At 46.3% G+C, this 25,723-nt stretch overlaps 1 protein-coding gene across 8 annotated transcripts in view; it reads right to left on the bottom strand.

The window, feature by feature from the left end:
• Kug (FAT atypical cadherin kugelei) overlaps nt 1-25,723 on the bottom strand; it is a 751,012-nt gene that overhangs the window by 10,497 nt on the left and 714,792 nt on the right. For 6 of the 8 annotated variants that reach the window (XM_076790508.1, XM_076790510.1, XM_076790512.1 and 3 more), the window contains exons 8-20: nt 23,380-23,532; nt 22,356-22,569; nt 20,443-22,003; nt 17,994-18,564; nt 16,313-16,484; nt 16,011-16,235; nt 14,186-14,209; nt 10,787-11,023; nt 7,488-8,540; nt 6,448-7,091; nt 3,231-4,628; nt 2,882-3,019; nt 66-2,768 (exon numbers count right to left, since the gene is read on the bottom strand). In XM_076790508.1, coding sequence (XP_076646623.1) covers nt 66-2,768; nt 2,882-3,019; nt 3,231-4,628; nt 6,448-7,091; nt 7,488-8,540; nt 10,787-11,023; nt 14,186-14,209; nt 16,011-16,235; nt 16,313-16,484; nt 17,994-18,564; nt 20,443-22,003; nt 22,356-22,569; nt 23,380-23,532 — 9,093 coding nt within the window. The remainder of the gene's footprint in view (nt 1-65; nt 2,769-2,881; nt 3,020-3,230; nt 4,629-6,447; nt 7,092-7,487; nt 8,541-10,786; nt 11,024-14,185; nt 14,210-16,010; nt 16,236-16,312; nt 16,485-17,993; nt 18,565-20,442; nt 22,004-22,355; nt 22,570-23,379; nt 23,533-25,723) is intronic. The other 2 variants (XM_076790511.1, XM_076790516.1) reach the window with 1 other exon arrangement.

Genomic DNA, 25,723 nt, shown 5'->3' with positions numbered 1-25,723 from the left:
TGTCGGTGCTGGCAAAACGGAAAACGGGAACGAAAATAACAATCAAACTACGGCGAACATGATACCTGTATCACTTCCAGGTTGCTCAGCTTCGAGCTCCGCTTGAACTCGTGCTCGTGCGGCCTCGCCGAGTTCAGCACGATCTGCTTCCGTGTCTCGTTGTTGATGTTGTTCGCCCGGGCCCTGGTCCGTTTCATCCGGATCTTCCGGAACGCCACGAACAGGATGATCAGGAACAGGTTCAGAACCACCGCTACTCCGATCCACATCAGCTGCTCCCAGGTGATGTTGAAGTGGCTCGAGATTATCGGCGTCGAGTAGGCAGGGTTGCCGCAGTTCAAGCCGGTCATGTTCGGCGGGCAGATGCACCGGTAGGACCCGATCTCGTTGATGCAGGTTCCGCCGTTCGTGCAAGGATTCGCGTCGCATTCGTTCACGTCGGTCTCGCAACGGTCGCCCGTGAACCCTTGGCATTTGCAGATGGGTCCGTTGTTGCCCTCTTCGCAGACGCCACCGTGGATGCAGGGATTGGGGCTGCAGTATCTTCCGAACTCGCAGCGTTTGCCACTGAGACTGGGTCCGGCGCATTCGCAGGTATAGTCGCTGCCCTCTGGCACGGTCTTGCATCGTCCTCCGTAAAGACAAGGCGAGGATGCGCAGGGGTCGGTGTCTATCTCGCAAGCCAGGCCCTTGAACCTGCTGTGGCACTGGCACTCGTAAGTGTCGCCACCCGAGTCTTTACAGGTGCCACCGTTCTGGCAAGGTTGGGAGCCGCAGATTCCAGGCGGGACTAGAACGGTGGTAGCGTCGCAGCTGAATTCAACGTTGGCGAACCGTTTCAGGACAGCCACGCTGCTCGCGCCGCTCATGTGCAAGGGTACGGACACTCTGGCGATCCTGACGTCGTCCATGCATCCGATGAAGCCTCGCTGAACGTCCTCGAAGCCCAGGATCGTCGGGTGCTGCCTCACTTCGGCCCCCAAGTAGAGATCGTCCGACTGAAGGTTCAAGATGTCGTTGCTACCAGGCGCCGATCCATGTGCCACGTGTTTCCCGTCCACTGTCAGTCTGGCGCTGTTGCTTTCTCTCTCCAGTTGGACCTCGTGCCACTGTCCGTCGCTCACGTACACGCTGCTGACGCGAACCAGACCTTCGCCGCTGCCCAGATCGAATTTATACTGCACCACCCCGTTCACAACCTCGAGAACGTTGTAATCGACCTTCCCAGCCGCGTACATCAGGTTCCCCGTCAGCTGGACCGTTCTGACTCTCAGAGATAGACTCAGTCGATCCTCGATGGTCTGACGGACGAGGGTCTTGACGATCTTGTAGCGCGCGTAGCTCTTCCCGCTGAAGGATATCGAGTTCCTCGGGATGTAGCAGGACTCGTCGTGGCACTTGGTGATGTCTATGTCGCAGGTATGTCCCGCGAAGCCGTCCGGGCACTGACAGGAATAACCTTGTACAGAGTCATCCGGTACGCAGACCTTGAACAGCGGGCACGGGACCCTGGCGCACTCGTTGACCACAATCTCGCAGTGGTCGCCAGCGTAGCCCTCCTTGCAGTCGCACTCCATCTTGTGCTTGTGCCTGGGGGACACGAAGCTCATCACGTCGGTAGCCACCGGTGTTATCTGCTCCAAATCCAGAAGGATCTTGTCCTGACATTCTCCGTAGACGCAGTAGCCCTTGATGCACTTGAACCGAACGATCTCCTCGACCACGAGTTTCGTCGACTCCTCGAGCTCTTCGATGCGCTGGTTCAGAGCCTCGCGGATACTCTCCGAAGGGAAGAACACTGGAGAACCTAGGCCACCGCCAGGCTTCTTCACCGCGAACAGAAGATCGAGGTCGTTGTGCACGGCTTGGCGAATAGCTCTGGACTTGATCTGGTTCGTCTCATCCGAGGATGCCTGGACGCTGATGATGATGATGTCCTTCGGCCTGCAGGACAGCGCGTGGCGCACGGTCCTGAGGAAGCCCTTCCGGTGGCTCAAGATGAAATCCTCAGGACTGACCTCCCTGAATCGCACGATCACCGCGTTCTCCAGCATCTTCTCCGACACCAGGTCCACAATCACCTTCACCACGGAGAAAGAGTGAAATTTGCCGTCCGTAACGCTGATGTTCACTCTGTACTCGCCGACGTCGAGGCGAGGCAGAGCCTCCAGGGTGCCGTTCATCTTATTGATCCGGAAGAGGTCGTTCGGTATAGGTGAGGATGGCACTAGACTATATTGCAGCGCGTCGTATTGGTCCTGATCCGTCGCGTGGACCCTTCCGATGACACCACCAGGGTACTCGTCTATGAAGGAGTTGATGACGATCTCCAACGGTGTGATCACCGGCGGGTACTGCGACTCCTCGATCACCTTGATCACCACCCACGCGTCCGAGTAGAGTGGCGGGCTACCGTTGTCGAAGACGCGGATGTGCAACACGTATTTGTCCTTGACGCGGCTGTTGAATTTGGTCGCCGTTCGAAGCGTACCGTCTTGCTCCAATCGGAACGCGTCGCCCTCGTTGCCGGACCGGAAGTCGAACGTGTACGGATCCGCGTTCGGCTCGATGTCCGCGTCCGCCACCACGAAGTGCAGCACCGTGTAGCCCAGAGCCTTGTCCTCTTGTACCACCGCGGTGTAATTTGCGAGAGAGAAGAGCGGCGGATTGTCGTTCGCGTCCAGAATCTCGATGTTCACCATCACGAAGCTGGAGAGCGTCGGGATACCGCTGTCGCGGGCGTGCACTTCTAATACGTAGTTCGCGACCTGAAAAGAGGAAGACTCGTTAAGGTATGTACAGAGAATCCACGAGTGCTAAGTTTTTGTTTTGACTAAAACAAGCAATCCACTTTTCCGGGGTGATCCGGCAGCCTACTCACTTCTTCGCGATCCAGTGGCGCGGCAACAGTAATTTGTCCTGTCTTCTGATCGACGAAGAATTGCTTCTGCCTGTCACCCCGTTCAATGTAGTACGAGACGTTTCCGTTTTCCTCGCTGTCCAAATCATTCGCGTACACCTGGAACAACGATTAGAAATTAAACGGATGTTCACCAATATAAAATAATAAACAGTTAAAGTGAAGGAGACAAAGGTACACTTGATAAACCAAAAATATAAATGAATAAACAGACTTTAAAACTACAGCAAGTAGAATTTCGCTAAAAATTGAATTTGTCTGGTTTTCTGCACAGAGGTCTACGATTGCTCAATCACAAGTAGAAACCAACCTTCGCAACTTTCTCCCCGATCTTAGCATCCTCTCTGACCGAAGCTCTGTATGAAACCTCGCTGAAAACGGGCGCGTTGTCGTTGCTATCGATCACAGTGATGTTGACAGTGGCGTGATTGCTCAGCGGCGGTACCCCTCCGTCCACCGCCTGGATGGTCAAGAAGTAATCCCTGGCGCGTTCATAATCCAGCTGTTCAGCGATGGCGATCACCCCGGTCTTCGTGTCAATCTGGAACTTCTTGTGCTCGTTCCCTCCGACGATCGAGTAATAAACATCAGCGTTAACTCCGGTGTCCTTCGAGGTGGCTAGCACCCTAGCGACCTCCGTTCCAACCGCGTAAATCTCTGGCACTCTGGAGAAGTAGACTTTCGAGGCGAACTCGGGCGGATTGTCGTTGATGTCCTGCACGTTGACGATCAGCGTGGTCACGTTTATCAGCTGCGGTGTCCCCTGATCCAGGGCTTGGATGGTCACGTTGTACATCGCCTTGGTTTCCCTGTCCAAGGACTTTCCGAGGGTGACGATGCCGCTGTCCGCTGCGATGACGAAGTGGCCGTCGGCGGAGTCGATGAACTCGTACCTGATCTTGCGGTTGATGCCGATGTCGTCGTCGGTGGCGTGCACCTTGGTCACCAAGGTGCCGACTTCGACGTCTTCGGGTAGCGTGGCGCTGTACGCGCGCATGGTGAATTTCGGCGCGTTGTCGTTAAGATCGGAGACCAGGATCTCCAGCTGAGACGAGCATTCCCAGGACGGTTTGTCTCTATCCTGCACATGGGCAGTCAGCGAGTACCTCGCCTGGGACTCTCGGTCGAGTTGACCGATGGTCTTCAGCACGCCCGTCTCCTTGTCCAGGGAGAATTTGTCGTTCCTGTCACCGGTCAGATAGAAACGCAGCTTGGCGTTCGGCTCGTCGTCGTAATCGGTCGCTAACACGGTCAGCACGTAGGTGCCGGGGTGCGATCCTTCCGACAGGATCTCCCTGTACCGATATCGGAGACAGTACGGAGGATTGTCGTTGACATCCAGGATCTGGACGGTCACTCTGGTCTTGAAGACGTATTTCCCATCCGTGCCGACGATCACGAGTTCATAACGATCCAAAGTCTCCCGGTCCAACGCTTTCGCCACGTACACCTCGCCGGTCGACCGAATCTGAAACTGCGATCTAGGGTCCCCGGAAGTTATGTAGAACTCGATCGGCGTGTTCACGTCCAGGTCCTTGTCGACGGTGACCAGCTTGACTACCACCGTCCCCGGGAGAGCGTCCTCGGACACCGACGCCTCGTAACGATCGTCCACGAACGCCGGTGCATTGTCGTTGTAGTCCTTCAGCTTCACGTGCACCGACGTCCTGGCGAAGTGCTTCGGACTTCCGTTGTCCATTGCCACCACCTGCGGGAACAGATGATAAAAACTTTCGTCACGTTCACGGTCGGGACGCCGAGATTATGACAGCTGCTGCGATTCGAGGGAGCTTGAAGACTGCAACGTCTACGCTTCTACATTAATCTTGACTTGGTCAGCCGAGACCAGTAAACAAATGAAATGCAAAATATCCTTCGCGAAATTAATATCTGATGCATCGATCATTTTCACCCGCTGGATTGCGGTAAAGATATTATTTTTGGGAAATAGAAGAAAACAGGTTGGTGAGATCCAATTTGATTTTATTAGGTTGGCAAGAAAGTAATTTCGGTTTTCACTAATAAATGGCTTCATGTTTTGTTTGATTGACTTCTGTTAACGTTGCATTTGTTTTCTTTCCGACATTTCATAACTGCGTCTTCTAGGTTACTTTTGAAGCAAATTACACGTAATTTTGATTAAAATTGTTAGTTCTGTGTCAATTTGAACATGGAGCGCAAAAACGAACATTATAGGCACATATTGCTTTTTTATTTCCGTAGAGGTAAAAAAGCTGCCGAGGCTCACAAAGATATATGTGAGGTTTATGGTGTGGATTGCTTAACAGAACGCATGTGCCAGAATTGGTTTAAAAAAATTCCGTTCTAGAAATGTCTCACTTAAAGACGATCAACGTTCTGGTCGACCATCTGAAGTTGACGATGACCAAATGAAAGCCATTATTGAATCGGATCGTCATACAACTGTCCGAGAGATTGCAGACAGGTTAAATGTTTCGCATACAACTATAGAATATCGTTTAAAAAGTCTCGGAATCGTTAAGAAGCTCGATATTTGGGTTCCACACGAATTTGAAGAAATTCGCTTAACGCAACGCATCAACATATGCGATATGCGTTTCAAACGAAACGAAATCGACCCTTTTCTGAAGCGAATCATCACTGGTGATGAGAAATGGGTTGTTTGCAATAACGCAACTCGAAAACGATCATGGTCCAAGCGTGACGAATCAGTCCAAACCACGCCGAAAGCTGAACTGCACCAAAAGAAGATCATGTTGTCAGTTTGGTGGGATTACAAAGGTATTGTGTATTTTGAGCTTCTCCCAAGGAACCAAACCATTAATTCAGATGTTTATTGTCGACAACTAACAAAACTGGACATAGCGATCAAAGAAAAACGGCCAGAATTGGCAAATCGCAAAGGAATCGTGTTCCACCATGATAACGCTAGGCCACACGCATCTTTGGTAACACGTGAAAAGTTATTGGAGCTTGGTTGGGAAGTGACGGCACATCCACCATATAGCCCTGACATTGCACCATCAGATAATCATTTATTCCGAAGTTTACAAAACTCTTTGAATGGTAAAACTTCCACTAATGATGATGGCCTGAAATCGCACCTGGATCAGTTTTTCATCGAAAAAGATCAGAAGTTTTACGAGCGCGGAATTATGAAGCTACCAGAAAGATGGCAAAAGATCATAGAACAAGATGGAAAATATTTTATTGATTAAAGTTCATTGCTTTGATAAAAAAATTGAATTTTATTTCACCTAAAAATACCGAAATTACTTTCTTGCCAACCTAATACTTATACAGGGTGTTCGACTAAGGTGGGAGAAAATTTAAGGGGTAGTTATTCTGCATTTTCGTCTTACATTATTTTCGAGAACCACCCCTGATATTTTCTCCCACCTGTAGTCTGATACCCTATTTATCAAACGTGTCCTGAGATTGTGTATAGAAGCAAATTTTAATGCGTGCTATCTTTTTGTCCCAAAGTGTGATCGAACCGGATTTGTCGAACCGGAAGCGTGCACGAATCATTTGTCATTACTTACCTGGAACTTATACTCCGGCTGTTTCTCTCTGTCGAGCTGCACCAGCGTCGATATCCATCCCGTGTACGCATCGATCGTGAACACGTTCGCCAGTTCGCCGATGTCGGTGCCGAACGAGTAACGAACCTCCCCGTTGCTCCCTAAATCGTCATCGTGCGCAATAATTTTCAGGATCAACGTCCCCTCCTCTATATTTTCCGCCAAACTGATGCTGTACGGGTTGCTCTCGAATTGCGGGGCGTGATCGTTCTCGTCCAGCACCTGCAGCGATATCTCGGCGAGGGCCGTTAGCGGCGGACTCGAGTCAGTTTCAGCCAGCACGCCGATCAGATGGCTATCTTTCAATTCCCGGTCGAGCGGTTTTGCCAGCGTGATCTGGCCGTGCGAGTCGATCGTAAAAAGCGGCGAATCCTCGTCCCCGGAAACGATTCTGTAAGTCACCGTACTATTCGTCACGGTTTTCAGCCTCGTTATCGGCGTGCCGACCGGCGACGCTTCCGATATGAAGAATTTGTCCTCCTTGCGCTCGAACAGCGGCGGTATGTCTTGAGCACCCATGATGTAGACGCTGAGAGGAACGTCCGCGTGATGTATGGTGGTGCCCTTGTCTTCCGCGCGGATGAACAGCTCGAACAATTGATTCTCTGGAAAGTTACGAATCGGTGCGCTTCAGCTGATTGCGATTCGCATGGTACGGGTGGGACATAGAGGACTCTGAAGTATATGCTATTCTGGCGTGAATGAAAGCTGCCAATGCATATTTGGTATTCAAGACCATTTTAATGACAGAAGGTAGTCTTACGTCCTAAAATCTTGAATCCGAATCGACAGGGTAATTTATAAATGAATTTAGTGAACGAGTATAGTGCTCGTTCGTGTCGAAAGTCCAGGGGAAATATTATTGTATTATACCGAACATTTTCTATAGCTACACTAGAATGAACGTTGAATTTTGTTCGCCTTTCGAAAATTATTAACAATAACGTTTTCTTACGAAAGCAGTTATAAAGCTTGTAACTGAGCGTACAAATTAAACTCACCCCATGCTATAGCACTCTTCTGCAAGAACAGGGCGCCGGTGTTAGGGTTGATCCCAAACAGGGTCTTCGCCTCCGAAGTCTGCGGCTCGTAGATCGAGTACACGATCCTGGCAGCATCGTCTTCGTCAACATCCTGCGCCTTGACCTTGAGGAACGGCGTGTTCAGGCTCAAGTTCCCATGTATGCTGGCTTTGTACTCTCTCACGAGGAAGACGGGTGAATTATCGTTCTCGTCTCCGACCTTGACCTTGACCATCACGAATCCTGATCTACCACCGCCATCGGTAGCCATCACTGGTATCTCGTACAATTTCTGTTGTTCCCGATCTAGCTTCTTCCTCGTAACGATCTCGCCGGTCAGTCTATTGATGTCGAAGATCTCTTTCATCATGTCGGAGGGTATGGTGTACACGAGGGTGCCATAATCGCCGAAATCTTCGTCGGTGGCGATCACGCTGGTGACCAGTCTGCCTGGCAGCTGGTTCTCGAAAACCACGACCTCTACCACGGGGTTAGGGAATTTCGGGTTATGCTTGTTCGCGGGCAGTATCTCGATCTTAACGCGCGCGAAACTGGTGTAGACGTTGTCGGTGACGGACACGTTCAGCATGCTGAGCTTCTTCTCGCCGAAGTTCTGCATATTGATCAGGGTAATGATGCCGGTTGTCTGATCGATGCTGTATGTTTGCTGCTCGTTCCCGCCCACGATCGTGTACGTAAGCTTCTCGTCGACGTAATCTGGATCGCTGGCGGACACCACCGTCACGAACTGACCCCGTTCCGCGTGCTCGGACAGAGAACACGTGTACGACGGCTGCTCGAACTTCGGCGGGTTGTCGTTCATGTCGATGACAGTCACCCAAACGTGAGCGGTGCTCGTCAGACTGGGCACGCCGCGATCGATCGCGATCACCGTGAAGTGGTGGGACTCGTGCGACTCGTGGTCCAACGATCTCTTCAGGAATATTACACCCTCCTCCGGGTCGATGTGGAACAGGTCCGTGCTGCCCTCCGTGTCGTTTTGGATCGCGTAACGCACTTCCTGGTTAATGCCTAGACGAACACGAACATTGTTTGATCAACTGTGCTGTGATCAGCAAAACGATGCTGAAGGATTAATTACGATACATTTCACGAAGACCGAGGGTTTGTTGATCGCTAAATAAATTAACTTTGATTTTAGGAGATTTTAGAGGTTGCCGACAACGAAAATGTTACACATTCGATTTCTGTATTTGACCAGTACCAACATTGTCTTAACAAGCTAAGAAATTTTGCAGACGATAAAACACTTGGAGAACCATCGTACGCTCAATTCCAAGGTCTCGTTCCAACGTTCGTTGACGTAAAGTGTCCAGTAACTCAAGGACGAGAGCGTAGTCCGCACAGCATGATCCATCGACACGATCCAGCTTCGACGTTCATTAAGAAGGAGCCCGCCAAGATAATTACAATAACATTAATCTTACTCGACCGCAAAGGAACAGCCACGCGTTAGTCACAGGGCGAATCTCATATTCTCCATCCCCTTGACGTTGATTAAAATGCAAGAGGATCGTGTCGAAAGACGCGGAAACTATCTTCGTTTAATTTTTGAAACGAGCTGTTTCGGAATCATTTTATTCGTACCAACGTTTATTCGCTTCAAATTGCTTCCGCGATATTCATTAACCTAGCAAATGAAGAAATGGTTAAAGTTAAACAAAAATTGTAATTGGAACATACAATAGTTAATTACGGACATTTCGAAGGTAATAACGATGTTATTACATTTCCCCAATCTTTTACTTGTTTATATTTCATACAACCAATTTATTTATAAATGCATAAAAATCTGTAGTCTAGTTATATTTAAAAAAATAGTTTAGATTAGTGGAAACATTTGAGTTCTGAAGTGAATATAGCTTCGACTGCAAAGGGTTAATGAAGATTGAAGCGTCACTCAAGTACAGTGATTTCTCTATATATGTCGTCAAGGCCTGGATGATAAATGTCGCGGAATTATACCCACTACCGCATTATCCCCACAACCCGTGTTCTTGACATACAGTCGAACCTTTTTTGTGCGGTCCTTTTCTATGCGATTTCTTTTTTGTGCGATTTGTTTTGTGCGATTTTTTTAATGCGGTATATGAATGCTATCAGTGTTGGCATTATAACACCCTTGTAATTTTCTCATCACAAAAAGATGCGCGTTTTGGACTACGACGAATAGTATTGAATTATGTGCCTTTTGAAAGTGTCTCCATGTTTAAAATGAGAAATTAAATTTTTTCAAAATGTTTCCATGTGTAATTTAATTATTTATTTTGTTTGGAAAGGAATTTCTCGCTATTTCGTAAATCTTTGACATATTTTCTAAGTGAGACTTTTTTATGCGGTCCCTCTCCACCGCATAAAAAATATTTTCATCAATATGTTGTAAAAAATGATTTGTTACAGCTATTTATGAAGTTTCTGAATATTTTTTTTTTGTGCAGCTTCTTTTATGCGGTCCCTATCTACCACACAAAAACAGGTTTGGCTGTATATCGTACCTTGGTCAACAAAATGAACCCTTTGCACTCGAAGCTATTTTAACTCCAAAACAAAACATTTCTTCCAACCTAGAATATTTCCCTTCTATATATATATTTTTCATATGCGCATCCTTAGAATCTTAATAATATTAAATTAAAAATGTTAGAACCCGTCATTTTGACAGGCCCCGTAAATCTAGTGTTAACCCTTTGCACTCGAAGCTATTTTAACTCCAAAACAAAACATTTCTTCCAATCTAGAAAATTACCCTTCTATATATATATATTTTTCATGTTATACATACGAAAATGGTGCCATTTACTCGTACAAGACTGAAATGTTTAGTAATTTATTAAATGCAAACGAATTTAATAATGTCAAAAATATTTTGAATAATGATACAGCAATTTTTAGTGGTACCTCACAGTCACCATTCGAGTGCTAAGGGTTGACCCTTTGCACTCGGCGCTATTTTCATTCTAAAACTAAATTTTTCTTCCGTCTTGGAATATTTTCATTTTATTCATACGAAACTAATCCGATTACCACATATAATATTTAAATGTTTAGTAATCTATTAAATAGAAATTTTGTAATGTAACAAATATTTTGTAATATTTTTTGTCATTTCTTTGAAATAATGCCACAATAATTTCTAGTGGTGCTTCAGAGTCACCACTCGAGTGCAAAGGGTTAAAAAAAAACTCCGAAATATATAATCAACGATTTCCAGGTCGAATAAACAAGGCCATCACCGAACGATGAGTGCAGGTACTCACCAGTGTCGTTGTCCCTGGTCTTGACCTGCAGCACAGAGGTGCCGAACGTCGCAGCCTCCGAGACGGAGATGTTGTACGAGTCCTGCGTGAACTCCGGCGGGCAATCGTTGACATCCTGCACGAGGATGCTGACGAGCACCTCGGCGTAGACGCCGGACACGCTGTCGGTAGCGCGGACCGTCAGCTCGTATTGCTTCTTCTGTTCATAATCCAGCTCATCCACCACAGAGATTACACCTGATTTATTGAAGAGAAGATTGTAGACCCCAAAGCACTCTATGCAGCGTAGCGTCCACAAAGCCGAGAAACTTTCCGCTGTACTATCTCGTCGCCATGTACACGCGCGCGAGAAACTCGATCGGGATCGATCGTCGAAGCCGAAGCATAACGCTCTACGAGCATGGAACAGTGGAGGAACAACCCTCCCCCACCCCCACCCCCGTGATCTTATTCGGGGGCAACCGACGGTACAAAGGAGTTGCTCGGTTTCGCGGACACCAAGGGACACAATGAATGCGAGTCACGTAGTAAACATGTTTGTACAAGACGCGAGTGACACCGCGAGTGAATCCGCGAATGCTACCAGAATATGTCTGCACCTTCGAACATGACGCTAGGAGGATTAACAGGTTGACTGGGCCGTTCGACACCGTTCTCAGAACTGAGGTGTTCAAAGACAAACTAACTCTATTTGTTGAAACGTTCAAACAGATGGTACCCATAGAATCCGTCTGGAGGAGTACCATCTACGGTACCCATTGCTTTAGAAATATTTATATTGCTGTGTCAGATCCGGCAAATCTGTTAAAAGACTACAATAAAATAATTTGGTTCTCAGAATCGACGTCCCAAGTTGAACTAATAGCTTTCTATCGACCAGCAAATTCGAAGAAATAGTAGCTATAAAAATTATAAAAGAATTCAGTGTAGTAAGATTTTCATTCAGCAATTTACTATACCAATGTAAAATCTATGGGGGTAGCTCTAACAATTCCCATTGTCGGGAGACGTGGCATTGAAAATGTTAATCGGGCACAAAAAATCTAAATACGTCTGCTTTCCAAGGATTAATTAGCTACCAGTTTGCGATGTAGTTAAATGTACGAAAAAATTTGTACGTTTTAAGGGATGGTGCAATTTCTTTGGACACTACTTTACGGGATTCTATGAAGTGGGGACTGCTTCTTGGGACGATCGTTGATTTAATTATTTACTTTAGCTACTTCGAACATTGACGATATAGAGGTGGATACAAGTCGATAGAAACACTACTTTTTAATAAACATCAATTTTTTACTACTTCTATGCAGAAAATTATTAGCAATAAAGCAGTTTTAAATGCTTGTGAAACTTGTGATGTGTGTACTAATGTTCCCAGTATACTGAAGCTGCGCTATGGTCCATACGGTAAGGGGCCCAATTACTCTGGGGTCCCAATTACTGTGCCTATATTAATTATACATATTTTTAAAACATAACGAATATTAAAAAGGAGTATTATAAATATTAAAGGATATATATATATATATCTTCTTTAATCTCTTCTTTCATTATGCTTTAAAAATAAGTATAATTAACATAGGCACAGTAATATCCTTTCATGCAGAATATTGCAAGTGGAAAAAATATATAAACCATTTGTCATTAATTTCTGTACGGAACAATTGAATATATCAAATATATCAAACAAATTGTCCGTATCTTTTGCTCGATAAATTCAAAGAAAAATTTCTTCAACGAAACACCACAAGTATTAGAAGCAACACAACGATCCTTTTGTTGACCGAAACGAGACGATCCCAAGAAGAGTAAAAGACATCAGAGTCAAGATATCTCTAAAAGATATCACAGTCAACCTGTTAAAAGCAGCGCAGGAGCTTCTATCTCTCTATCGGTAACATCAAGCTGTACTTCCAACTCGAGTGCTACAGACAACTGTCAATCCGATTTACAAACCTTTACAATTCTCAAAAATATTTTCCTATAAATTACACGGTGGCTCTCGGAACATTTGCAACACGAGTGGAAACGCAGCTTGATGCTACACCTGGTTCGAGATGCTATTATCCGTTCGTAACATCGCGTAAGGTGCAGGCACGTCATGCGAACAGTGTGAAGCTGCAAAAACCTCGGCAGGTGAGTAAAAAAAAAAAAGGAAAAAGGGTAAAAAGATGCGAAGAAAAAATGAAGAGGAGACGCACGTACGATAAGGCTCGTTCGAGACGCGTTCCAAGATAAATTACTGTACCGAAGTAACAACGTACCCGCGTTTCAAGCAACACTGTGCGCTCCAAGCTCGTTTTACACAGCTCTCGGTTGGTTCTATGAGATAATGAGACCGGTTCGAGTTACGATCGGGGGGTTGGGAAACGTCGAACAAAAGTAAGAGTATGTTCGTGGAGCAAAGTGCACGACCAAAGCGTTTTCTGCCCGGGAAAGGAGTGTCAGGGTTAACATGCCGTTAAATGTTGCATTGTTATCAACGAACGAGCACCGTCCTCGTGTCGTCTCGCAGGCTCGTGCAGCGTGCTAGCTGGCAATTAGGTTAGACCGATTATTTTTTTTTCTTTTCTTAACAGACGTTCGTTAGATGAACCGGATGCGTGTCAGTAGGTGGATGCAGAAAGCCGGAGATGCTTCGAAGCCGTTCAACCATCGAAAGTTCAGCCATTGTTCTACGGAGGTCGTTATTCAAAGCTCGCCAAGGAGCGCTTTCTCGGGACAGTTGGAAAACAACCGACGAATCGAATTAGGATGCAATCGATTTGCCTAATCAATTTGTTTCTCGACCGTCGTCGGGATAAACTCGACGATGAAATTTCGGTAAGCGTTCCGGACGACTCGGACGGTCGGTGTGTCTGTCGTATCAATGGAAGACGGAAGCCGGATTGTTGTCGGGACGCGGAACGCAACCAAGTAAAATTATTCAAGGCTCAAGGAGGCTTTCGCGGGGGAACTTCAATTTCATTAATTAGCCGGGGTTCCAACGTGCGCGGAGACGTACCGGCCCGCTAATTCCAATTAAACTCTCGTGCCGGCGTTTCCGTCGTCGTATTACTCGCGGGATAAAGCGGGCGCCGATGTTAACAAGGCTTGAACAACGATCGTTATTTCGGCCGGGATCCCGCACTTGCTTCAACTTATTCTGTTATTCGTGCGGCGGGGCTCGGTTTCAATTCGACGATCAGCCGAAGTGATTTCCGTCGGTGTCGCGCGCGAACCCGATCGACAGTTTCAGCCGTTGGCTTCGCGAGTCGTGCATGATCAAATAAAAACAGAGCCGAGAAAGAGAGAAATGTGAGTGAGAAAAAAATAAAGAACCCAGACAGCTAGAGTGCAGTAGCAGTGGTGAACGGTGCGGCACAGCAGACGGATAGAACTAGTATGTTTTATACTCACAAGGACCATTGTTACTGTCGGGGGCTGCGAAACAGGGAGATACAACAAAACTTTAATTTCTAGTTCAAATCAGATTATAAGCATTTTGTAAAAGAATAAATCGTGGGGGCTGGGGAGAGACAGGGTGAAGAGAGAGACAGAGACAGAGAGAGAGAGAGAGAGAGAGAGAGAAAAGAGAGAAACAGAAAGAAAGAAAAGAGCGAGAGGCGACGTTTACCGTGTTCGCTTTTCGCAGGAAACGAAATTACGTGTTCCGATTTCGAACACTGTACCCCAAAGGTAATCGCGATCGATCGTCACCGAGACCAATTCGCCGGTGTACCGTAGATCCGCAGCTTGTGTTACGTGCGATACATTCCAACATCCCCATTTTGCTACTATCTCACCACTACACCGTTTACTTGATTAGAGAATTTAGTCACCGGACACCATGTACAGGAGGACCGATAATCGTTCGCCGAGACAGCGGAGAACAATCGAGAAAAATTACACGCTCGAGAACCGAGCACAACCGTGCGAGAAGTGAAAATCTTCGAGGGCCACGCTGCTCGATTCGGGATTGGACTGGGGGTGTAAGCGCACCCCTTCGATCGCACGCTTATGTGTGTCCTCTGCGTGTACGTGTCCGTGTCCGAATGTGGAACACGTTCGTCACACTATCCGGAACGTGTGCAAAATATTTCTCTCCCGGGGAAAGCAAGCGGAACGGGTCGGTATATTTTTGAAACGTAGAATATCGTCGTAGATTCGAGCGACAGGAACCGGGAAAAATTACTTAATACGTTGGACGTGGATTGTACTATTCATTTTTGAGCCGATACGGGCAGCGTGCCGATTTCGATTAGAATCCGTGAGATGTGTGCGACAATTCTTATTTCGTTTTTCTTTTGCACTCGATTTTTGAAATGTGAAATGTTTACGTAGATTTAACTAACAGGAAAACGGCTAGAGAGACTGGCAGTGTCAGAATCTCAAATTTACGTTCCAACTATACGAATATATTTATAACAAAATGATTCATCAAAGAATGTTTCAGTCTTCGTACTAAGCCTTTTCTGTTTTTCAATTGTACCAGGAGCTATACCGATTTCTTAGGAGCAAGAGAAATAAACAAATCTAATAAAGTCTACCAATATTGAATCATGAATACATTGTGAAAAATATTTTAGCTCTGAACCATCTACTGCAATAAATTCTTAAAAACAAACTATGTATGTGTGATTTAAAAAAAAGATAGGCATAAAAAGGCGTTGAGCCTGCATTTGACTTTTTAAAGTACAAATACTGCAAAGTAAGTTGTCAGTACTACAATTAATAAGTATATAATACAGTATAATTATTTTTCATGCCGTTCTGAATGTATTTTCTTTTTAGTCAATCGAACTCAAAAGTGACCACGAACATCGTTAACGTTATTTTAAACGAAGACCGTGCGAGGTTTAATGATAGAATACTCTTAAAGCTCTTCAACAGATCCGAAACGATCGGTATCATTCAACAATGTCCAACAATCTCAAATACCGAGGATATTCCATTTCCCAGCACCGAGTGACCCGTCGCGTACACACGCGCAAATAATCGCCGGGCGGTTCGCAAAGTCGCAAAATGGAAAGGAAGAACAGAGAAAACGAGAGATAGAGAGAGAGAGAAAAAAAAAGGGAATTCTCGATCCGGGTAGCTCGTCAGCCCTTTTGCGAAAAGGTATTGAGCCCGCGTGTCGCTGAAAGGTACATCGTTCCGATCGGCGATTTGCCGCGCGTTCCGTTCGGTTCCCGGTTTCGACGCGGTTCGTTCGAATCGGCGACGAACGCTTCTGCAGGCTCACCTGTGTTGAAGTTCAGGGCGAACTCCTCGAAATCGTTGCCCTTCGTGATGCTGTAGATGAGTTTCCGATTCAGAGGCGATTGGGCTTGTATGGACAGCGCGAGCGGCGAGTGAACCTCGATGCTCTCCAGCACGCTGTCCGTGTAGAATTGCTTGTCGAACACTGGCATCGAGCGATCTATCACCTTCACGTTCACGGGCACCTCGATCGAGCAAGGTGTGATGCCTGAAACAATGTTCGAGAACTCGTCGAATATCGCTCGGAACCGGAACAGGGATCGTCGGACGGATCGATGCGCTTACCGCCGTCGTACGCGGCGATCGTCAGCTGGTACTCTCGATTGTGACCCTCCAGGTTCTGCTTCAAAGAGATCTCGCCCGTCTTCCGACACACCTTGAAGAGCTCGCCGTGGCCTTTCTTCAGCTCGTACCGGACCTCGCCGTTGTCGCCGCTGTCCATGTCCACTGCGTGTACCTGCGGACCGAACGTGTTCGTCATCGTATGCTCGAGGCCATCGAAGCGGAGCACATACAGTGATTTCTCTATATATGTCGCCAAGCACTGGATGATAACTGTCGCGGAACTACCGCGAAATATATCCCGTGGGGGATCACGAAGCTCGAGAGACCTCGGGCGCCGAGGAGTGTAAACATAACACGGCTCAGGTATGTCTTCTGGACGGAACATGACACTGGCAAGACCCGTGTTGTTGACATATATCGAGAATTCACTGTATTTCAACTGTTTGCCGTCGGAGTACTCCGAGACATAGGTACCTAACCGTAATGTACTGTTACTGTAGTTTCTTTTTAATTATAAATTCTATTTTAGATTGAATTTAGATACGCAAAATCTTCTAATTACAGTTTCATCGCGGGACTAGTAGACAAAACGCAGGTACGGTTAGAAATCCAGTTAGACGAACATCAATTCCAGCTGTACGATTGAATAGACAGTGGAAGGGAGAATTAATGGTGTTATTCGGACGTTCCAATTAGCCTGTTCGGTTCCTCAGAGGGTTTGGATAAATTGAGTCCTCCCGTACTTCAGCTCTATTAAAATTCTCCATTAAAGAAAATAGTCTTCTGTTCGATCTACGAAAACTGTTGTCTTAAATTAAGTGCATTGTAAGCGGACACGAATTCAGAGACATTTTCAAGTATCATTAAGCTCTTTTAACCGGAAATAACACATCGATTTTCTTCTTTTTATAAGGAATTGTGAACGACAAAGAAGCTTCTAATCACCTTAGCTGCAATATAAATGTTAAGTACAGTGGTTATGGCCATAGCATAATATCCAGAAAATTCATAACTTCTACTAGATTATTGGAATAATTCATAGAGAAGGTGTGCGTACCATTTAACACTTTGTTTACCGGCAATTTTTTAATACTCATTTTAAAATCAAACGGTTGAGAATTTCTCAATACGTTGTTCAAAAGCAAGAGTGATTCCATTCATAAATCGACAAATTTCGGAATTAACCAACTTCTTCTGAGATTATTATTGAGCTTCTGTTACATACAGCTCCGTCACTGAAAAGTCTATCAACAGGCATCCGGTAGATAAAGTATAATATTAACCCTTGGCACTCGAATGGCGACTGTAAGGCGCCACTAAAAATTGCTGTATCATTATTCAAAATATTTCTCACATTATTAAATGTATTTGTATTTAATCAATTACTAAACATTTCAGTATTGCACGAGTAAATTGTGCCGTTTTCGTATGTATAACATGAAAGTAAATATATAGAAGGGAAATATTCTAGGCCGGAAAAAAATGTTTCATTTTGTAGTTAAAATAGGTTCGAGTGCAAAGGGTTAATAAAATATTCGAACAAGTAAGAAGCGAAACCAACGCTACGAGGGACCGCGTTGACTGTGATCCTGAGCGGCTATTGAGCTTCACGGGATCCCCGATCGACAAGCGACGAGCTCCGATCAAAGCGATCCCAGCAGAATATGCAAAATCTACTCACCTTGGTAATGACGTCGCCCTTTTGCGCGTCCACGGAGACGACCGCGTAATAAGGTAGATTGACGAACATCGGGCAGTTGTCGTTGATGTCCTGTATGGTGACGTTAACGATCACATGGGCCACCCTGGGCTTCTCCCTGTCGGGCATCTGGCTCTTCGCCTCGACGATCAGCTCGTAATGGTCGCGGACTTCACGGTCGAATCTAATGCCGGTGGTGCGGATCGCGCCGGACGTCGATCCAATTACAAACATGTCCGTCGGGTTCAGTATGCTGAAGACAATGTGCTCGTTCAGCGCGCTGCCGAGAACGTTCACGACCGCGATCGTCGTGATCCTCGTCGAGTTCTCCGGTATCGTTCCCTCGTAGACGTCCTTCTGGAACACCAGCCCGGAGTTCTCCGACTTCTCGACCATCACGTTCACCTGGGCGACGCTCGAGTACTTCCCGTCGGAGACACGGACCCGCAGCAGGTAACTTTTCTTCATGCGTTCCGGGTTATAAACCGTGATGACGCCGGTCTGCCCGTCTATGTCGAAAGTGTGCCCCTTGTTCCCGTCGATGATATCGTACCTGAGAAGAAGAGGATCCCGTTTGTAGTCACGCTAGAACGTACAGACCCCCCCCCCCCCCCCGGTAACCTTGAGGACCCATTAAACGAGAGCCCTTTATCGTCCATGGAAATCCGTGTTTCGCAGCAATTACACGCTCGATTTGCCAAATACATTTTTCGAGCAAAATGACCGCGTTCTTACTGCAATTCCGTAGCTGATGGGAATTTCCTGTTGTACAGGGTGTACTAGTTTGAGCAAGCTTTTGTGTCCCACGGGGTGTTGCAAAAATGTTCTGTTTCCTTGAACAGGGTGATTCCTAAGGTCATACGAAAGAACTTTTTCCTTTACAGTTCAGGAGTTATTGACAGGAGTTGTAGCTTCCGGTTCGGTGACAGGTCCCGCTGAGTGTGGCGTTGCCATTGGTCGAGCCGGGGTCTACTGTAGTTGCGCTCTGGTTGGTCCGCGCTTTTCGTTAATAACTACTTAACAAAGCCGCGGGGAATATTTTCGTAAAGGAGAAAGTTATTTCAAAATGACCTTAGCGAGACCTTAATGAGTACGAAAAATTTGAAACAATGGAAGATTGCGGGTATCGATTATGTAATTTTCAATTTCTAACAAAGAAAAGATAATTTTGTCTAACCAGCGCCAAGACTAATCGAACCACCGCGCGACATCTTACAAAACAATTGTTTGCTCACAACAATATTTTCTCCTTCTCGAATTTAATCAAGTTTTCCCCTAACATGTTTCTCCATTATCGATAATAAGCGAGATACTTGAGACGCTCAAGTTAAGCGGAACTACTCGCATCTTATTAAATATAGACACACTAATTCCGACCGTATCTCCAAGGCTGCCGGTTTCGCTCGTAACGAAACAATTTGCAAAGAAAAAAAGAACCGGGAACGAACACCTATGCAAATGTCCCGCTACGACAACGGAACAAGTGGATAGAAATTTTCTTCCGGCGTGCGGGAAAAACGCGGCCGCGTATCAGCCGGGGATCGTAAAAATTTCGTGCAACGATTATGATGGTAAATGAATGCTAATGAAGGCGCGCGGGTGCGACGGCATAAATATGAATCAGCTTGTTAAAACCGGAATAAACGCGGGGACGGACGCTGTGTCGCGCCACCGACTGAAACTTTGGTGGCGGCGACAGATTTTGCGGACTTTTAAATAATTTATCCGGACAATTATACCCCCCCCCCCGATATGATTATCGTTTCGTTAATCATTAGTCACGCATTCACCAATTTTCGCTGCCCGTTATTTTCTGCTTCATATTAAATAACAATTGCAAGAGAATTTTATTGTATGCAGTTGATTGCCCAACAAATGTGCAAAGTGAAAATCTATCGTTATTTAGGCTCGCATTAAAAAGCTCCGCTAATTTTACGAAAGAGAAAGGGCTTATTTAGAATCAAATTGTTTCTGGAAAATTATGTTTTTCATGAAGCCTCGAGGTATTATTATTGTATAATTGAAGCAAATAAAAGGACAAAATTGAACATGTATTATTACTAACCGTCAAATGACATTACAGTGGTGGAAATGTATCATTTCATTTATGAAAACATCAATAGCCTGGAGATCTTATAAAAATGACATGGGTCTCTTAAAATAGTGTACCTTTGTTTTAAACTTATTCATAGGACTATGAATAACAACGAGGCATTTTCACTTTGCATCCTAAGTGACTCATCCTCTCATTGTCGATAGTAGAAGAACATGTTTCCTCTGACATTTTGTTCTACCATCAATAATAAGTAAGATATTTAAAATCAGACTACACTATTCGTTGTATATATTGACGTCGAAACGAGCAACGTTAAAAATGACCAAAATGATCCATATTATTAACACGGGTTAATGAATAAAATTTTTTGCAAACCTGAGGGGGATGCCCTCGGAGCTATCAGGATCCACGGCGTTGACTTTGACGACTGCGACGTTCTTGTACGTAGGCAGCAGCAGAGTGGTATTGTAATCGTTCTCGAGGAACTTGGGTGGACAATCGTTGACGTCGGTGACGACGATCACCACCTTGGCAGTGGTCTCGGAAAACAGCTTCGGCTTGCCCAGATCGGACACTTTCACGTGGAACGTGAACTTGGGTATGCTCTCGTGATCCAGCATCATCACGGTTCTAATTGCACCGGTGCTCGAGTCTATATGGAAGTACTTCCTCGGTAGATCTTCGACAATGTCGTAGTTCAAGAGAGCATTCAGCTCGGAGTCCGCATCCTCTGCTTTTATCACCAGAGGCGTGCTGCTGTTCGTCAAAACCAGAGACCCTATGCTAGCTCCCTCGCTGATCTCTCCACTATACGTAGCCTGCAGGAATCTTGGCGCATTATCATTCCTATCCAGAACATGAACGATCACGTTGCAAGTGGCACTCGCATCGGCCATGTTGGTAGCAGCCACAGTCAAGTTATAAAACTTCTTCTTCTCGTAATCCAAGTCATTCTTGATCACTATGATCCCTGTACTAGGATTCACGAAGAACGTGTCCTCCTTATTCCCATCAACGATCTCGAACTGCAACGAGGAGGTGCTCCTAGCTTCCACATGCTTCACGTAGGTCCCCAGCAGTTGATTCTCGTAGATCTCCGCGGAGAGTTCTTTCTGGATGAATCTGGGAGGCGCGTTGTCCGCCATGGTGATCATCACGTGAACTGGCACGGTGTTCGACATCGCTGGAGAACCGTGATCCGTCGCCTTGACCAAAAGAATGTATTCCGAAGAGACGCTCAGATCTAGTTCACGAGCCACTCGGATAGTGCCTAGCTCGGGGTCTATGGAGAACATGTTGCCCACGTTCCCGGAAGTGATGGAGTAAGTGATCTTGGCGTTCTCTCCTCTGTCCCTGTCGATGGCATAGACCTGGACGACAGCTGCTCCGATTGGCGAGGTCTCGTACACCTTTCCTTGGATGATCTCGCTGATGAACTCCGGAGCATGATCGTTGTGGTCGTGGACGGTGACGATCACTCTCGCGTAGTTCCTCTTCGCTGGTATTCCTTGGTCCTTGACCATCACCGTCAGCACATGCTCATCCATGGTCTCCCGGTCCAGGACCTCGTTCAAGGTCACCGCACCGGTCACCGAGTCCACGTGGAAGATCTCGAGGGAGGCCTGGTTTTGGGCCGCGTGGAGGTTGTAGAAGACCTTCTTGTCCTCGTCCTCGTCGGTCGCGTGCAGCTGCAGTATCCTCTCGCCCTTCTCCACGTTCTCCGAGATGTCGACGCGGTACGTGGCCTCCGTGAACTCCGGCTTGTGATCGTTGATATCGATCACCGTGACCAGCAGCTGCGTCACAGCCGTGTGCACGTTATCCGTCACGCTGATCGTGAGATTGTAGAAGTTCTGCGTCTCCCAGTCCAGCTTCTTCGCCAGCAGCACGTTCCCGTTGTCGCGGCCGATGAAGAACTCGTCCCGCTTGTCCCCGTCTGGAATCATTCCATTCGAACACGTCAGTTCTTCACAGTGATTATCGGACTCCGGATTTTTATGCGAAAGAAAAATTATCAGCCTCGCAATAACATTCGGACACTTTTATAAAGACGATAACTTTAAAACAATTATGATTTTATGTTTCTACCAGTTATCACTTTTAAACCACCCTCGTCAGCGTCCAGCCTTGCAAATTTTCCAAACCAGGAGGTCCTGGTCATTTGGAAATCGTTAGTCGCGTCTGGGGCCTGGTCAGACAGCTGGAGTGTGTCTTTGAAACGACGTTTCCGTCAATTAAACAGGCCGCAGCGAGGATACTCGAATCCCGCGGCTCGGATGTTTACTTACCGACGATATCGTACCACAGGGAGTCGCCATCCTTGTCCGTGGCCTGCACTAGAGCGACCAGGAAGCCCACCTCGTCGCTCTCCGTGACCTCGACGCTTTGATTGTTCGTCCTGAAGACTGGCGGGTTCTCGGATTCCTTCGGTACCTCGACAACTTGCACGGATACCCGTGTTTGATGACTCCGCTGCGGTTCGCCGCTGTCGGCCGCCCTTATCTGCCAGACAGAACACCATGACCCCGAGGGTAAGTTAAACTGGAACTTAAATTGTATCAAAGACGCCTGCATCAGATCGACCGTGAATTGTGGCTATAGTGCTCGCCCATAGAATTGTTACACGACGCGGCCGGCAAGTTTGCGTGTCCGTTTACGTCGTAGCTTAGAGACTGGTTTGCTATAAGCCGGTAATTTTAAACCAGTCTACTGAAAAATTGTCCAAGTCAATTATAAAAAACAGAACCGAAGGAAATTGCATTTCCCCTTTCAATAATTTTAGTAATTTGAAACATCAATCAACTCTTCGGTTAAACTTTACTTCAAGAAACCAGAAATTTTTAACCTTGGATTAACCTGGGAATTCACTGGTTCAAAAGTTATGCCTGTTTAAAGTTGAGCGATTTTATGCGCTTTTGACAGGTAAGGGCGCCGCCATGTTGGTATGTACTCAGCGTCGCGCGTCGTCCAACGAGCGGAGCTGCTACACATGGCAGCACTAGCACACGGTGATGTCGATAAAATAGATTTGCAACGCTCATTGGACGATGTCCGAGTACATATCAATATGGCGGCGCCCTTATTTTCTCAGTTTTCGCCAATTTCTGCGACTGCCTGTACCAAGACAGTCAACGTGTCAACAGGCTTACGGCCGACGAGCGAGGAAAATGTGAAAATTATTCGAGAAATTCCCCCCAGCGAGGTTCCACAAACATTTGTCAAGGGCTTAAAGTGCTCATGTAATATTTCCCTTCTTTTTTATTTTTAAGTAGAAGAAGACCAGTCTTTCTCGCTGAATTATAATCCACTCACCAGCATTTCGTATTCTTGTCCAGCTTCGAAGCCACGCTGCGAGTAAACCATCCCCGTGGTAGGGTGGATCCTGAACTTGCCCTTGCTCCTGCCGCCCTTGATGCTGTACTGGATTTTTCCATTATCGCCTATGTCTTTGTCATCCGCGAGAACCTAACGTGCCAGAACAGAAGATATTAGAGGATCGTGCCTGGTTATATCCGCGCCGTTGGTCGTTCTCTACTAACATACCGTTACACGACACAAAGAAGACATTAGTATCGTGCGCGGCCATCAGCCTGTACCCAAAAGACAAAAAAAAAAAGGAAAATAGGAAAAAGAACTCCTGAAACGTTCGCAAGGTTCAAAAGCTCGTTCTAATAATCCCGGACGAGCGCCCGTAATACTAGGGGTGCGACTGTCGATATTGTTACGACGATAGTATTAAAATATTTAGCCAGACTATTTATTTTTATTTTCCACCAGATTTATGGGACCCGTCAAAGTGACGGGTTCAACATTTTTAAATTTACGATTACTGAGATTAAGATATATTCTGACAAAATTCGCTAAAAATTCTGAATAAATACATTCTAATGTCCCGTAAACCTAGTGTCCAGGTCATCGCAGGCAACATGTTAGTGTATTTTGGCTGCGACGTTCTTCTGTATGAAAGAATTTATGTATATTTATTCGCATGAAACTGCATTCAGCATCTGAATTTAGATTTTGTACTTTTTTATTAGAATTGTCCTATGCCCACCCACTTGTCCAGTTTTAAAATATTGTCACTCTAAGCTGGTTGTATACCAGAAAAACTTTGATTAAAATCACACTTCTGTAGAAGATCATGTCCCGCAATATACGCCAGTACATTATCCGACATATGCTGCAAGCGAACGATTATTTGGCAAAACAAGACGGACTTTAACAATAGAAAAGGTAAAATTGCAAAGCACTTACACTAGTATGTTGCTTGCAGTCAAAATATTGCAATTTCGATGCGTTGCGCGATATGTTACATTGATACGTTACATGCATGTTACATGATACATTGTTCGATCGTCAGATGATGGCTAGGCAAAGAATACGGTCTCGCTCTATCCTGACTCCGCTACTGTACCGTCGGTATGAGCTGAACACGAAGAACTGTTCGCCATTACTGTAACTGTGACCCCTGTGGTAGAGGTACCGATTCGAAACTTGCCACATAAGATTCTTTGCGCTCGCATAAATTTTCCGTCGCTATTTCCCTCAAATCCTCGAGCTGTTATTATTGGGAGCTGACAAAGACAAAGGTCACCTGCAACGGCAAAGGGCAAGAAATCGATGCGTCCGTGGTCCCAATGTTTATGCTTCGACGTCACACGCTACGTGAGTGTGTGACCGCTTTGCCAACATTTCGCTGGAACCGCATTCCTTACAAGTGGCTTTTCTTCGGCTCCCGATAACAACAGAATAGAGCGAGACGTGATCACTTGGCCTAGCCGTCATCTGGCGGACAGACAGAGCCAATAATACGTCGACAATCAACAGTCGCGCCTCCAACGTGACACACAGCTGCTTCGAAACAATTCGACGACGCGCCGTCGTCGAAAACATGTCCACTGAAAACGAGCGCAGAAACACGTCTACCACGGCCAATTTCTAAGAACGAAAATCTAAGAATCGTATGAACAAAGGAAGACATGTATACATTCTAAGACATTTCTCGTTCTAGAACAGACCCCGATCCGTCCCGTGCTCCCTTTCGGACGCATCGGAAAATCAAAAGACGGCGCTCGTGACCTCGCGAAGCGTGGCATTCACAGAATCGACATCATGCGGCTCGCGGCAAAACGAAAATTAAAAAGAGAAAGAAAGAGGGTATCCTCCTCCTCCTCTCGACTATCGATCCGCGTTCGAGTGCGTTAAATACAGATTTCTCTGTCCAAGGGCACACAGATCGATCGATCGTACAAGAGACGCCGGCGCGAGCCGATAGGATGCACGCGAATTTATAGGACCCCCGCCAGCCCATGGAAAAACGCATCCATGCCGATGCATCGAGTGCGGTTCTGCACACAGCACCGAATGCACCTTCTTCCAAGCGCTGGACTGTAGTGCGTGAGAGCCTCGCGGCTCTCCATTCTCGTGCTGTTAGACGATTCCCCCGAGTTCCTTTTGTTAATTGTTAGGTCATCCCATAAACAATCCCACGCTTGTGTTGAGATATTTCGGTGCGTGTTCGGCAAACGATTTTTAGGTCGACTGCCTTCGGTTCGTTGCTGTACCCTTGTAGCGTCTTTGTTCATTCCTGTTGCGTTTACTGAACACGGTTCTGATGTTCTCTGAAGGTTCTCCTTCGCGAATTTATGTTCCCAAG

The sequence above is a fragment of the Halictus rubicundus genome, chromosome 7 (assembly GCF_050948215.1).
Source record: "Halictus rubicundus isolate RS-2024b chromosome 7, iyHalRubi1_principal, whole genome shotgun sequence".
NCBI lineage: Eukaryota > Metazoa > Arthropoda > Insecta > Hymenoptera > Halictidae > Halictus > Halictus rubicundus.
The sequence above is the reverse complement of the archived record's forward strand: the minus strand, read 5'-3'. Positions and strand labels throughout refer to the sequence as shown.